The 15701-nt window shown below is 41.9% G+C and overlaps 1 protein-coding gene across 1 annotated transcript; it reads left to right on the top strand.

Moving 5' to 3' along the window:
* The first annotated feature begins 2597 nt into the window (after positions 1 to 2597).
* LOC146656727 (transmembrane channel-like protein 2-B) lies at positions 2598 to 15461 on the top strand. The gene is made up of 20 exons (XM_085426828.1): positions 2598 to 2735; positions 2843 to 2884; positions 3099 to 3498; positions 4289 to 4456; positions 6248 to 6338; positions 6421 to 6502; positions 6604 to 6710; positions 6808 to 6906; positions 8703 to 8845; positions 8945 to 9092; positions 9474 to 9668; positions 9784 to 9963; positions 10639 to 10797; positions 11308 to 11436; positions 12002 to 12069; positions 12329 to 12568; positions 12875 to 13000; positions 14662 to 14740; positions 14837 to 14963; positions 15060 to 15461. The coding sequence occupies exons 1-20, from the start codon at positions 2690 to 2692 to the stop codon at positions 15275 to 15277; spliced, it is 2847 nt and encodes a 948-aa protein (XP_085282954.1). The 5' UTR covers positions 2598 to 2689; the 3' UTR covers positions 15278 to 15461.
* The last annotated feature ends 240 nt before the right edge of the window (positions 15462 to 15701 follow it).

Below are 15701 nucleotides of genomic sequence, written 5' to 3'. Positions count from 1 at the left end.
GATATTAAAGTCCTGTTTGTGGCACATTAGTATATGTGAGGGGGCAAACTCCTCACGATGGGTGGTGACCATGATGGCCATTTAGAAGTCGGCCATTTTGGATGCAACTTTTGTTTTTTCAATAGGAAGAGGACCATGTGACACATCAAACTTATTGGTAATATCACAAGAAAAACAATGCTGTGCTTGGTTTCAATGTAACTTTATTCTTTCATGAGTTATTTACAAGTTTCTCTTTGTTCACAGCCATTGACATGTCAAAGAGGTTAACACGTGAGGAGTGAATCGAAATCGTGTTGATATCTAGTGAACGCAGTAACCGGGTCATTGCAGCAGATTTCAATGCAAGACACCCTACGAGACCACCCATCTCCCATGCTACAGTTAGCAAACTTCTTGCTAAGTTTCGTGAAACTGGTTTAGTGTTGGATTTGCCAAAATGTGGATGCAAGAAAACTGTCACTAATGAAGAAACATCAGTGGCTGTCCTAGCTTCTTTCAGCAAGAGCCCACAGCATAGCACTCGCTAACCCACATTGGATCGATCCCTCCAAGACTGTTGGAATAACAGAAGTGATGGTTTGGTGTGGTATATGGGGTACAACGATAGTGGGTCCATTCTTCATCAATGGAAACCTCATGGCCACTGGATACTTGAAATTGCTACATGATGATGTGTTTCCCTCTTTATTCACTGAAGCTGGCACGTTCCCTGAGTTTTTCCAGCAAGATGGTGCAACCTGTCACGGCTGCCGAGGCGAGCCGTGTGGAGTTAGAAGAAGGACCCAAGATGCATGCAGTGGATGAGATGCCGTTGAGTTTATTAACAGAGGTGTAGTGGCAAACAGACAGTGGGGCATAACAAATAACTGAAAACACCTAAACTGGGAGAACTAAAAAATAACAGACCTAGGAGCATACGACAAAGGGCAGAGAGGCAGACGACGAGCAGGACACCGAGTAACACAGACTGGCACGGAGGAACACAGACGAACCGGCAACAGGCAGAAGAACACACTGGGCTTAAATACACACACCAGTAATCAGGGGATGAGAGACAGGAGGGCAACACAGCTGGGAGGAATCTGAGCTGACGGGACAGGGGAAACGTAAACTGAGCACACTCACATATGACACAGACCTTCACAATAAAACATCACACGCAGGCTCGACATCGAGAGACAGACAGGAAATGACATAAGAAACTAAACCCGCATCTTAAACCCAGATAAACAGAAACATGGAACTCTAATAATAAACATCATAATCATCATCATAAACACAACAAGAGAACAAGAAAACAATCCCCGATGCAAACTAAAACCCAAACATAATAAAACTCAAAATACTGACCCAGAACCGTGACAGCACCACCTCATTATGGGTGCCAGGTCCGAGCATTCCTAGATGAACAGTTTCCTGGAAAGTGGATTGGTCGTCGTGGGCCAGTTGAATGGCCCCCAAGGTCTCCCGATCTGACCCCCTTAGACTTTTATCTTTGGGGTCATCTGAAGGCAATTGTCTATGGTGTGAATATATGAGATGTGCAGCACCTGAAACTACGGATACTGGATGCCTGTGATGGCATTTCTCCTGCGGTGTTGCTATCAGTGTGTGAAGAGTGGGAGAAGAGGGTTGCATTGACAATCCAACACAATGGGCAGCACATTGAACACATTTTATAAGTGGCCAGAAACTTGTAAATAACCCATGAAAGAATGAAGTTACATTGAAACCAAGCACACCATTGTTTTTCTTGTGACATTACCAATAAGTTTCATGTGTCACGTGGCCCTCTTCCTATTGAAAAAACAAAAGTTGCATCCAAGATGGCCGACTTCTAAATGGCCATCATGGTCACCACCCATCGTGAGGAGTTTGCCCCCTCACATATACTGATGTGCTACAAACAGGACTTTAATATCGCCAACCATTCCCATTTTATTACGGTGTATCCATATAAATGGTCCACCCTGTACTTTAACCTAAAAATCAGGACCCATTATTGAATCAACAGCTTGTGTCTTGCCTTTAAAGTAACATAACTGATTTTTACTCCACTAGTTTGCTCGTTCTACACCCTAGAAGACGTTGTGTATAGTATTTAAATACAGCGACTTGTTTCACTCAGGATTACTTAAGCTTTCATCCAACTTTAATGTGGCCCAACCTTTATTTCTGCATTTGCTTGGGTGTCTCCTAACGGGGTGGCAAGTAAGTGAAGGCGACCATCAGTTTTCCTTTTCAAAACGGTTTTGTTGCATTGCTAGATGTTGTATATGACAGTGACTCAAGATATTGGTCATTATCCAATTCAAATAAACTTGAGTGTTAAATCACCAAAAATTTATATCTTCTTATATCTCTCCCCTGTATAATATCAGTTAACATTTTGATAGACAAGTCCATTGTCTCTCAGATTCTCTCTGGCTCCTGATTATCATCTAAGGGCTGGGTTTCTTTGGCTGTTGTCATGGAGCCCAGCCTTTGAGCAGCACAAACAGAGGTGTGTGTGTGCGTGTGTGTGTGGTGTGTGTGTGTGCTTATGTGGTTATGTATACTGACTTACTTTCTGTACCTTCACAGTGTACTGTGTCAGTGAACTGAGTGACTCATGGATGAAGGTGAGACTGAGTCGGAAGTGAGTAGGGGACAAAAAGAATATATAAATAACTAAAAGATCAGAAGGATGCCTCCAAAAAGGAAAAACGATGCTATAATTCAGGCTGAAGATGGTGAGAAGATGTTTTAATGCTATTATAGGGAAAACTGACTCATTCATTCATTGCTATATTTATTTAAACATTTGAATCTAAATGGTTGTATTCATGCATCTGTTCAGTTGGGATGGAGGTGGATGCTACGTTGGACAGTGGGAGTGAAGGTAAGTCATATGGGACAATTTTTCTGTCTTTAGTTTAATTTAATAAAAAACGTTTTGAAAATGTTTATAGCTTTTAAGGCATTTTCGGCCCTTTTTGTCAGTTCTTATTGTTGATGGTTGTATTTGTTCAGGGACATGTTATTGCATTTTCAATATCAAACCTTGTGTAAAAAAATAATATATATTTGTATGTGTGTGTGTGTGTGTGTCTTAGATGAGACCAGAAGGAGAAGCAAAAACAGAAGAGCCAAAGCACAGCGTAAAACCAAACAGGTCAGTGATGATGAGGATGATGAAGAAGATGAAGATGAGGCACCGAGGAAAAGGGGACGAAGGAAGAGGACCAAGCCCCAAGACAGTGACCAAGACGATGAGGAAGACAAACGAAGGGTGAGACAGAAAGGAGCCAAAGCTCCCAGGAGGAAAGCTGCAAATGAGGAGCGTGATGAGGAGAGCGAAGAAGATCAGGGTAAAAGGAAGAAAGGAGGAAGAGCGCCTTCCAAACAGGAGAAAGAGGATCAGAATAAGGAGAAAAAGGGAAATGTTAAAGGCAAAGACGAGACAAATAAAGGCAGTGAGAAGGACAAGAAAAAGAAGAATGGAAAGCAGAGCAGGTGCAGTATTCTCTGAGAGCTGTATTTCACCTACGGTTTCGTCCACAAATATTTACAGATATAGGTGTTTTTTTTTTCTTGGCTCTGTAAATTACCACTATGAAATTTAATTCAAACAACTCAGATGCAGTTGAAGTGCAGACTTTCAGCCTTAATTCAGTGGGTTGTCCAAAATAAATTGCATAAAAATTTGAGGGACTAAAGCAATTTCTTTAAACACAATCCCTTCATTTCAGGGGCTCAAAAGTAATTGGACAAATTAAATAACTGAAAATAAAATGTTCATTTCTAATACTTGGTTGAAAACCTTTTGCTGACAATGATGGCATGAAGTCTTGAGCTCATGGACATCACCAGATGCTGTTTTATTTCCTTTTAAATGCTCTGTCAGGCCTTTAATGCAGCGGCTGTATGTTTTGGGTTATTGTCCATCTGTACTATCAAATGCCAATCAATTTGACCGCATTGCTGGGACGGGATTGCTGTTATCAAATTCAAAACGTGCTTCAAAATGGTACATCTTCACATTTACACATCTGTTGTCTTTGTTCCATTGTGAATAAAATATGTGTTTATGAGATTTGCTACTCAATGCATTGTGTTTTTATTTACATTTTACACAGAATCCCAGCTTTTTTGGAACTGGGGTTAAGTGAACACTGCACCGTGTGCAGTTAGATATAAATCTACTAATTAAAACCACCAGGAAAGCTTTTCTTGAGGTGATGAATCGTGTGAGAATTATGCCTTCTCAAAGTCATTGCGAGTGACGGTTGCTTCCCTTTGGCAGCTCTCCAGCTTCTTCCTCTGAAGACGAGTCTGAAGACGAGTCTGATGAAGAGTCGATGTCAGAGAGAGAGATCGCTGCCCTGAAAGAACAAGTAGAAGAAAAGAAGAAGCTGATTGCTACATTAAGGAACAAACCTTGGCGGATGAAGAGGAGGCTCGTACTGCTAAAGTAAAAATGAAAACAAAAAACTGTGGCCAACTCTTAATCCTCTTCTTTGGCCTGCTTTTTGTTACAACCGTAACTTCTGTTCATTAAAGATGTTGTTCATTTTGAGTGCCTTTTTAAAATTGCTTATTACTCCATTTTTGCTGGTGCACATTTTCTTTTAATACCATGTGAAGTTGGACATTTATTATTAAATCTTGCTCACTGCTACTTTACCTCTTTGGTACTTCCACTCATCAATGCTCAACTATACAAACAGACAAAACTACTTTAAAAAAATGTGTTTTTAGACAGGGCAAAGCATGTTTCTTCTTTTGAGTCCTGCAACCTATGCAAATGTTTAGATCTAGGCTTTTATTCATCTACAGTGCATCTGGAAAGTATTCACAGCACTTCACTTGTTCCACATTGTTTTACAGCCTTATTCCAATATTCCAACATAATCTGTAAATGGAAGAAGTTTGGGACCACCAGGACTCTTCCTAGAGCTGACCGCATGGCCAATCTGAGTGATCGGGTAGAAGGGCCTTAGACAGGGAGGTGACTGAGAACCTGATGGTCATTTTGACAGAGTTCCAGTATTGTTCTGTGGAGAAAGGAGAACCTTTCACAAGGACATCCATTTCTGCAGCACACCACCAATCAGGCCCATGTGGCAGAATGGCCAGACAGAAGCCACCTGAATGCCAACTCGTTGGCCCGTCATGTCTGCATCATCATGCAGACACCTCTCATCACCTGGCCAATACCATTCCTACAGTGAAGCATGGTGGTGGCATCATCATGCTGTGGCGATGTTTTTCAGCAGCAGGAACTAGATGCTTTATGGACCTCAGACTGGTCTGGTTTATGTTCCAGCAAGACTGCGACCCTAAACGCACAGCCAGGATGACAAGAGTGGCTTTGTGACCGCTCTGTGAATGTCCTTGAGTGGCCAACTCTGAGCCCAGACTTGAAGCACAGTCATCTGAATATGGCTGTGCTCTCCATCCAATCTGATGGAAGGGTTCTGAAAAGAAGAATGGGAGAAACTGCCCAGAAATAGGTGTTTCAAGCTTGTAGCATCATAATCATAAAGACTTGAGGCTACAATCATTGCTAAAGTATTGAGCAAAGTGTGAGAATACTTACAGTACATGTATGTGATTTTTGCAAGAATTTCGAGGAAAATTTTGTTTACTCAACATCACAATGGACATATTGAATGCAGAACAAAATGAACTTAATCCATTTTGGAACAAGGCTGTAACATGACAAAATGTGAAACAAGTGAAGTGGTCTGAACACTTTCTGGATGCACTGTATGGAAATTCTGCCCTTTGTGGAATTTGTATACATGACAACAGGGTCCTATAAAATCTCAGCACAAGCCAAGCTGGCTGTATCTCAGCCTGTTAGATATGTTAGAAGACAGCAAACTGTTCTGGCTTCCTAGCCAGGGGTAAGGCTTGTGTAAGTCAGTGTGTGTTTGTGAGGTAAGTATGTATGTTTGTTATGTATGTAGGCAAGTTTCTGGAAAGGGAACATGATAGCCGAGTTGCCTTAACTTTTCATGAGCTCGACACTGTTTAATGCATGTTGTTGTGGTGAGCTGACCTCCTGCTTGCCGTGTCTTCCTGCCAGTGCTCTTAACATATGCAGCGTGTCATCAATCAGTAAATCATTCCAAACCTGTTGTTTGTACATCCTGTTCACTAACTAAATAATTAATTCACTGAGTAGATCATGATTTTCAGTTGGATGTGGGCATGGATGGTATTTCATTGCTGAACATTTGTGTACTGCCTGAAACAGGGAGGCCCAGGAGTTTGTTGAAAAATTCGAAGGTGCTCTCGGGAAAGGAAGAGGCAAGAAGTTGTATGCGTTTAAAGTCATGATGACCAAGGTAATGTCCTCACTGTGCAAAATGCATTGATTTATAATTTGAGTAATATTGTTTAAGTTTGCTTCTCTGCACTCTCCCCTAGAAACTTATCAAGTTTAATCGGGACTTTGAGAACTTCAAAACAGCTTGTATACCCTGGGAGAGGAAGATAAAGGAAGTAGAAAGTTGGTACCACAAAACCAAATAATCACTAAGCTATAATCTTACATTTGCTAATAAGCTGTCCTCACAATTATGTATTTTCACCCCACCCCCTTCCCCCCAGGTCATTTTGGATCATCGGTGGCATCTTACTTCATTTTTCTGAGGTGGATGTATGGCCTGAACCTGATCCTGTTCGGGTTCATGTTTGGTCTGGTGGTGCTGCCAGAGGTAGGCTTTGTCTATATGTATGCTAGCAGCCAATAGCTAATGTGGCAAATGCTGAGCTCTCTCCATCCATCTCTCCATCCCTCTTCTCTGCATTTAGGTTCTCATGGGTCTCCCCTATGGCTCCATTCCCCGGAAAACTGTGCCACGATCTGAACAGGACACAGCCATGGACTTCTCAGTGCTCTTTGACTTTGGTGTGAGGATCCTAGCTTCATGCATCCCTTAATTCATTTTTTCCTCACACACGAGCTCTCTTTTTTCCCCAGACTGGCTAACAGTAGTTTTTGCCCTTATACCAAAGAAAAGAAAAATACATTTTTTTTTAAATTTCTAATACTTGTTTTTTTTTTTTTTTTTTTTAACTTTTGATAATGTTTTGGTAAGATCTGGTGACTGTGGATGCCATAAGAGTTCAGTTAACTCAGTGTCAAGTTCAAGTAGCCAGCCTGAGTTTCTTGTTCTTAGATGAGGGGAGCATCACCTGCTGTTGTAGCTCACCTGCTTCAAGGTTTAAGATGTTTAGAGAGGCTTTCTGCATATCTTGGTTTTAGTTCCCTTTCTATCAGCTTAAAGGCTTCTTGCCATTCTCCTCTGACCTCTGGCATTGAAACAGCATTTTATCCCAGAAAATTACAGCTCACTGGATATTTTCTCTTTTTTGGACCATTCTCTATAAACTCTAGAGATGGTTGTGTAGGAAGGCACAAGTTGATCAGCAGTTTCTGAACTACTCAGACCGGCCTGCTGGCACCAACAAGAATTCCTGGATCACTTAAATCACTTTCTTCTGAATTCTGGTACTCAATTTGAACTTCATGGCAGCACAATGGTGGTTATGAGGATCAGCACCTCCAAATCTGAGGCCATGGTTCTCAGCCGGAAAAGGGTGGAGTGCCCACTCCGGGTCGGGGATGAGTTCCTGCCCCAAGTGGAGGAGTTCAAGTATCTCGGGGTCTTGTTCGCAAGTGATGGGAGAAGGGAGCCGGAGATCGACAGACGGATTGGGGCTGCAGCTGCAGTAATGCGGACGCCGCACCGGTCCGTCGTGGTGAAGAGGGAGCTGAGTGTAAAAGCGAAGCTCTCAATTTACCGGTCAATCTACGTCCCTACCCTCACCTATGGCCACGAGCTGTGGGTAGTGACCGAAAGAACGAGATCGCGGATACAGGCGGCAGAAATGAGCTTCCTCCGAAGGGTGGCTGGCCTCTCCCTTAGAGATAGGGTAAGAAGTTCGGCCATCCGGGAGGGGCTCAGAGTAGAGCCGCTGCTGCTCCACATCGAAAGGAGCCAGCTGAGGTGGTTCGGGCATCTGACAAGGATGCCCCCTGGGCGCCTCCTGGGTGAGGTGTTCCAGGCATGTCCCACCGGGAGGAGGCCCCGGGGCAGACCCAGGACACGCTGGAGAGATTATATCTCTCGGCTGGCCTGGGAACGCCTTGGTATTCCCCCGGATAAACTGGAGGAGGTGGCTGGGGAGAGGAAGGTCTGGGCCTCTTTGCTTAGGCTGCTGCCCCCGCGACCCAGCCTCGGATAAAGCAGATGAAAATGGATGGATGGATGGACAATGGTGCTTAGCACTGATACCTCAAGGCAAGAACAGTCATGAGTTTGACTACATCATCTGGGTGGGGTTGGGTTAATTAGTGCTTCTTAATTGCCCAAATGTGTAAGTCTGAATGGTTGTCTGTCGCTCTGTGTTAGCCCTGTGTCAGGGTGGCAGCTTGCTCAGGGTGTACCCTGCCTGTTGCCCTATTTTAGCTGGGATAGGCTCCAGCCCCCTGTGACCCTGATAAGCAGAAGAGAATGAACATTCGCATGTTAGCAATATAGATAGCAGCCTTTACACCCTCAGAGATGATAGCATGGCTGTTTCAGTCACCATTTTGATATTTTCTAATGTTATTTATACATTGGTGTGGTGAGAAACTTACCTTGAGTACAGACTGTATTTGCATGTATGCGTGACTATACCTTTCTGTTTCTCATCAACAGGGATACTGCAAGTACTCTATTTTGTTTTATGGCTACTACAACAACGAACGAAACATTGGCGTGCTGAAGTTCAGACTCCCTCTGTCATACCTGCTCACTGGTGTTGGAATATTTGGATACAGCCTAATGGTTGTCATTAGAATGTAGGCAAGACATATGCGGGCATTCAGATGAAAATCATGTAGAAGTTTTTTTTTTTTTTTTAGGGTTTCTTTATCATTTCTTTTTGTTTGTCTCTTCAGGATGGCTCGTAATGCAAATGAGGGAGGAGATGGGGGTGATGAAGGAGAGTTCACCTTCAGCTGGAAGATGTTCACCAGCTGGGACTACCTCATAGGAAACCCCGAAACTGCAGATAATAAGTACGCCTCCATAACCACCAGCTTTAAGGTTAGCGTGTGTGTGTGCATGTTGGAGGATTTTCAGAAGGAAGTTTTCATATGTGGTGTAAATAAAATAGGTCCATGTTGGGCATGTCATTCCTGCTGCCAGCAAACACATCCCACTTGTTAATTTGCCACTGATTTCTCCATCCCCTATAGTGTTACAGCGAAGAGAGAGGTGCGAGCATAATGTACTCCACGTCAACATTTTCATATGCTGAGCCCCAATTTAAGATGGTTAATCATAAAAATCTACTTAATAAGGAAAGTGGGGAAAACTGTCCTGGCGCCATTTGCAGGGAGATTTAAACTTCTGAAATGTGAAGGTGCTAAATTGTGTAACTTGAAACTGAAAGAGATCTTAAGTGCTTCTTTATTTGTAATGCAGGAGTCCATTGTAGATGAAAAGGAGAACCAGAAGGATGAAAACATCCATCTCCAACGTTTCCTCAGGATTCTGGCAAATATTATGATCCTGTGCTGTCTCGGTGGCAGTGGTTATCTCATCTACTTTGTGGTGAAACGTTCTCAGGATTTTGCTAAGATGGATCCAGCGTCTCTCACGTGGTTTCAAAACAACGAGGCAGGTTTACACTGAGCACATGGTGTTCTTTTCCGACACAAGGAGCGATGAAAAGTTGGGATAGTTGAGGCTTGAAAAAATAAATGTTTACATTCTCTCTTGTCTTTTGTATCAGGTGGAGTTTGTGATGTCTCTATTGGGACTAGTGTGTCCTCCACTGTTTGAAACCATTGCAGAGTTGGAAGATTATCATCCCCGTATTGCCCTTAAGTGGCAGCTGGGGAGAATTTTTGCCCTCTTCCTGGGAAATCTTTACACCTTCCTCTTTGCTCTCTTTGATGAAGTTAATGACAAGGTATGGCTGATGTGCCTTCATGCATTAGTTACAGTTGCATTTATACACTGATGTGAAAAGTAATGTACACTGCAGAAGTCTTGGTTTTTTTGCATATTTGTCACACATGTTTAGACACATTTATGAGGACAGAAAATTGACATGCCACTATACGTGTGTTGACCAACAGTCACTTGGGGACAAAATGTGCGTCCCCACAACGTTGAAGGCACTTTTGATGCTCGAAATGTGGTTTTAGTGTCAGGGTTACAATTAGGTCATGGTTAGGTTTAGGCTGAGGATTAAGGTTAGGCATTCATTTATTGATGATGACGGTTAGGGTAAGCGGCTAGGGAAAGCATTATGTCAATTAGATATCCTTGCTAAGATATGAAAATGAGTGTGTGTGTTTGTGTGTATGTGTGTGAAATATTGCCCCCTAAACCTCATAGCCGGTTATGCAGGTTTTGTTTTCCTCAGTCAGATCCTGGCTACTGTTCCTGTGTTTGTGCTAAATTAAGCGACAGTGGTATCGGACCTTTAACTCACATCTTAAGCAGAAAATAAACAGTCCTTCCCAAATTCCCAATAATCAGTTATTTTTAAAAACCTGGAAACTACATTTATGTGTGTATGAAATATGCTACATGAACACTGACACCTTAATTTTTCTTTGATGCATTAAATGTTTTTCAGCTGGAAACGGAGCAGGAGCTCAAGAATGCCACTGAATGGGCTATACATGAGTACAATGCCAACTACAGCTCCTACTACAACACGACGGATGTGCCTCCACTGGTCGTGAATCCTGCAGATGCTGTCAGAGGACCTTGTTGGGAGACTGCAGTGGGAATAGTTAGTAGAAGCTTTATGTATAACAGTGCTGAGGGAAACACATTACAAAGTACTGCATTACTGTAATTACACTAAATTGTCTGTAACACAATAATCACATCACAGTTACTCATAGAATCACCGGTCACAATTTGTGTTGCACAAGTTCATTAATAACCTGCATAGTTAAAAAAATAAATCTCCAAACTGGTCTATTTATCTATGCTAGTGCAGTGATCAGTGCAACATTGTTTCAATTTGGTAGGGGTCATAGACTCTACATATGTTCTGCCCATGATGCTGACTAATTTCATTACATGTAAATGTTCCATGTAATCTTGTTACATAGGTACATTATAAAATGTGAATTTTCTGATCAAACAAAACTTATTTGATTGGTATATATTTAGTTCATACCAAGCATATTCCCTTAAAAATTAAGTATTTGAATAAATAAACATTTGATTTTAAGTATTTGGGGACAACATCACAATTCTTTCTTTTCTTTATGTCTTTACTTTTACCTTGCAGGAATTTGTGAAACTTATCGTATCAGACATGCAGGTAACCTTTTTGACTATCTTGATCGGTGACTTTGCGCGAGCTATCATTGTTCGCTTCCTCAACTACTGCTGGTGCTGGGACCTGGAGGCCGGATTCGTGAGTACTCCTAATTGTGTGTCAGTGGGTCACAGTGTCCCGTGCCCTTAACATATGTCCATCTTAGTTTGTTTGACTGAAATAATGTCGTGCTCATCAGCAATGTTTGCAGGGAACAGGCCTCAGCAGGCCTCAAAACTGATTGTTGCTCAATTGCCGTTAACACAATTAAAATAAATAAATAAATAAAACGTTTAAGTCTGCACTTGCACCACTTGTCTCAAGTCCTGCATGGGAATTTAAGGTGATTGTGTCAGTTTAAGTAGTGGTTATGTCATTATCATTCAGGTATTACTGAACACATGAACAGAGGAGGAGGTGCAGAGTTTCTGCTTTAATTCAAGGGTTTACCACCGCAGTTCGTAATGCATCTACATCAACCTGATACTTTGCAATGACATCTGGCAAGACAGGTGATCCTGAACATAGAATGAAACAGGACACTACAATGAGAACTTAATTACAGAGTGAAAGAGAGAGAGAGCAACAAATGCAAAGTGTATTGACCTGCTGTTTATTAATTCAGGAGTACATGCAAATCATGTTGTTTGTGTGTTTATTCCAGCCATCATATGCAGAGTTTGACATCAGTGGGAATGTGCTGGGGCTTATCTTCAATCAAGGAATGATATGGTGAATTACTCCATCGATGATTTTATTTTCTGACTCCTTTCTGCTTCACTGGAGATTCTCTAATGAGATGAATAGCTCACTAATAAGCTTCCCTCTGCTGAAACACAGCTCACGTTTCTTTGATCCGCCTATCATTAATGCAGCAATCACAAAATCTCTAATAACACTAATTACACTATTCAGTGGCTGATTAGTTTGAAATTGCATCGTGATCTTTTTCCTTTTTGAACAGTGTTGCTTAATATGTTGTTTTTCTTAGGATGGGAGCATTTTACGCTCCAGGTCTGGTGGGTCTGAATGTGCTGCGTCTCCTGACGTCGATGTACTTCCAGTGCTGGGCAGTGATGGCCTGTAATGTTCCTCACAAGCGAGTTTTCAAGGCATCGAGGTCCAACAACTTCTACATGGGCCTGCTGCTCCTCGTGCTCTTCCTTAGCTTGCTTCCTGTCGTTTACACGATAATGACCCTGCCCCCGTCCTTCGACTGTGGTCCATTCAGGTCAGTATGAGGTTAAAATAAGAGATCTAAGGTGGTGCATGAATATCTTTTTTCTTTTTCTGCAGATTTACATTTTTTATTCGGTTAATAATCTGCATGAACAAGCTTATTCAGATTCACTAGATGATCATTAACATAATTATTAGAGTCAACTTAAAGAATGAACATAATAAAATTTTTTAATCTGCAGCGTCTTGGCAGGTTTCTCAAGCATACTTCTGCATGCACATGTTTTTTTTTGTTTTTGTGTTTTTTTAAATCCAAGGGTTAGTAACAATAATGATAACAGCAACAATATCCCCCCAGTGGTCAGGACAGGATGTACGATGTGGTTATGGAGACTATAACACAGGATTTACCAGCTTTCATAGGGACCATTTTTACATATGCCACCAATCCTGGACTCATCATGCCTGTCGTCCTCCTCATGGTGTAAGTATAATTTAAATAATAAGTCAAACATGGCTTCTGTACCTGCTAAATGAAGATACATTTTTACATTTTGTGTGTTTTTAAGCGTGCATGATAAATGTAAGAAAACAAATGAAACCTTTTGTGCACTGCTAATATATTTAAGGTTGCCTACACAATCTTATTATTTATTTAGAAAAACAAATTGTGTGCATTTCAGTTGTCTCTATCTTAGTGAATACTGATAATGTGGTGATGTTACCCTTACACTGTCTTTTTTGACACTACCACACAGTGGCAGCAAAAGTCAGCCTTTCTTGGAGGAGTACAGTGAAAATGTGGGCCGTGATAATCGGAGGGTAGTCTTGGTTGGTCTCTATGGAATGTGTTTGTCAGATACTCACCCAGATGAGGATCTGAAGAATTCAGAGAGTAGAGAGATTTTAAGGTGTCCATCTGTTCCTGATTTTGTGGTGTGGCGGATCACATTGTCCTAACTGAGTGGCACTGATTTTGAGGAATTCACTTTAGCCCCACATCACAACAAGAGTCCCCTCAAGGTGCTTTATATTGGAAGGTAAAAACCCTACGATAATACAGAGAAAATCCCAACAATCAGATGACCCCTTATGAACAGGCAATGGACAGGAAAAACTCCCTTATAACAGGAAGAAACCTTGGGCAGAACCAGACTTAATGAGGGGCGGCCATCTGCCGCAACCGACTGGGGATGAGGGCAGGGAAAGAGGACAAAAGCAGTACCAGTGGCATCTATAGTTGTGGTGAAGATGTGGTCAAGTAAGCAAACACATTTTACAGTTAACAAACAATCTCTTTTCTTAATAAATTTAATTACTGTGGTCAGCTGGCAGGTCTAGTTTCTGTACAGGTGCTCCTAAAGAAAGGACCAGCTTTAATCCTCCATTTAAATTTAAATCCACAAATAAAACATGTGTGCTGTCCTGTGGATTTTTTTTGTTAGTCTTTATCCTTGTTATGGCTCTTAATGGGGAAAACGCATGCTTGTGAATATTTTTGTGGTAGTTGCCGTACAAACATCTCTGTCATCTCTTCTCACAAGCAACAAGTTTCCCTGCAGACAAACCCAACCTAGCTTTCTTGCTTTTTACACCTGGCTCAGTATTTTGAATTTTCCATTCTTCCATTTGTTTTTGTGGCCTACCCCGTGGCAGGTGGCTACAGTGGATACTTTTTGTGCTGTCTTTCTCATATGCATGTAGCTGGCCTGAGCCCTGGAGTGGTATATCTAAGCAGGCAGCTTAAGTTTCAGGAGGCTATTCATTAGCTGCTTTTCAGTGTAGTGGCATTTTATTTGCTCACCCTAAGCTTTCTGGCAAGAAAACCAGTGTTTGCGAACAGTGTTTTGTTTCCACTCTGACATTATCACATTACGTTTGGGTAGATAACAAAGAGCAGATAAGCTACCTGTGCAGCTTATGAATTTAACAACAGTTCTTTTAAACTTGTAACTGATGAGGCGAAGTAACACACGTCATGGCACCCAGACAAAATATAAATTTGCCTAAAATTTCCATGATCAGTGCATGTACATAAACACAGAACAAAATGACAGAACAATATGATCTAGCACTGTGTGCAAAGCCTGACTGTAATCTAATCCATCTGCAGTGGCACAGTAAAAGACTTATACTGTGTAACAGGTTGGCCATCTACTACCTTAACACAGTGTCAAAGGGATACCAACAGGCAAACCTGGACCTTAAAAAGAAGATGAAAATGGTCAGTATGAATTTCTCTTAATTTCCCATATTTAAGCAAAAGTTCAAGATTAGATTCAAATCAAATGACTGTCGGGTTTGTTGGTCATCACTTCAGGCCCGAGACGAGGAGAAGAACCGCAGGAACAACAAGGACAGCACTAATCAAGTAATGAAAGACTTGGAGGACCTTCTGCCAAATAAATCTCTAATACCGCCTCCCACTGAGGAAGAGCCGCCTCATGGTACACTCATATACAGGCTTCAGCTGCATATACTGTAGGATAATTAACACCCCACTGACCTGACCACGTTTTCCAACTCTCAATCTGTCTTTTTAGATATTGTAATTGAGAAGGGAAGCAAGTCTACCAAAATGAAGCCAGGATCAGCGGGGAAAGGGGTCAACCTGCAAAAGGAGGTGTCACTGGCTGCCACAAACCCCAGAGGGCCAGTAGCCCATCCTCCTCGGGCACGGGGAGGGCCTCCTGGACATCTCAGGGGCCCTCTACCTGGGCCTGGCAGAGGGAGAGGTCGGGGCGCTCCTCCGAGGACATAAGAAGCATGATTCACAGTTACAGATATCTGCTAGGATGGCTCCAGCTGCATATGGAGGAGGAATCAATTTGGGGTTTACTGCAATGATGCAAATGAACACAAATTTCATAACATCATTTCTTATTGGAATTTTATTATATGAATGAAAAGCATTCAATTAGTATTTTCAACATGGTAGATGAGACATCAGTCATACCTAACACTGGAAAAAGTCTGTAGTTACTGCAGCGACTCAGTTAAAAGATACAGAAATGGTGTGTTATCTGTGTCAGTAGTATTACAACTGCAAAAATGTCAACAAACTCTATGTCTCAGCAACTTCTACCAAGGACTCGGCTTTTTTTCCTGTTTACTACAGTGGAATCAGTCTACAGTTTACTGCTTATCTATACAGACGACTGATTTCATGTGGAAATCCCTGTACA

Source organism: Rhamphochromis longiceps, linkage group LG12 (assembly GCF_057381845.1).
Source record: "Rhamphochromis longiceps isolate RC_006_pf linkage group LG12, R_longiceps_female_GT1.1, whole genome shotgun sequence".
In the NCBI taxonomy this organism is placed as follows: Eukaryota; Metazoa; Chordata; class Actinopteri; order Cichliformes; family Cichlidae; genus Rhamphochromis; species Rhamphochromis longiceps.
The sequence above is the reverse complement of the archived record's forward strand: the minus strand, read 5'-3'. Positions and strand labels throughout refer to the sequence as shown.

Bases quoted from the DNA above. Each gene is read 5' to 3' on its own strand.
- LOC146656727 (XM_085426828.1), top strand. From the start codon at position 2,690: ATGCCTCCAAAAAGGAAAAACGATGCTATAATTCAGGCTGAAGATG. The intron at 2,736-2,842 runs GTGAGAAGATGT...GCATCTGTTCAG, and splicing joins TATAATTCAGGCTGAAGATG to TTGGGATGGAGGTGGATGCT. The intron at 9,669-9,783 runs GCAGGTTTACAC...CTTTTGTATCAG, and splicing joins CGTGGTTTCAAAACAACGAG to GTGGAGTTTGTGATGTCTCT.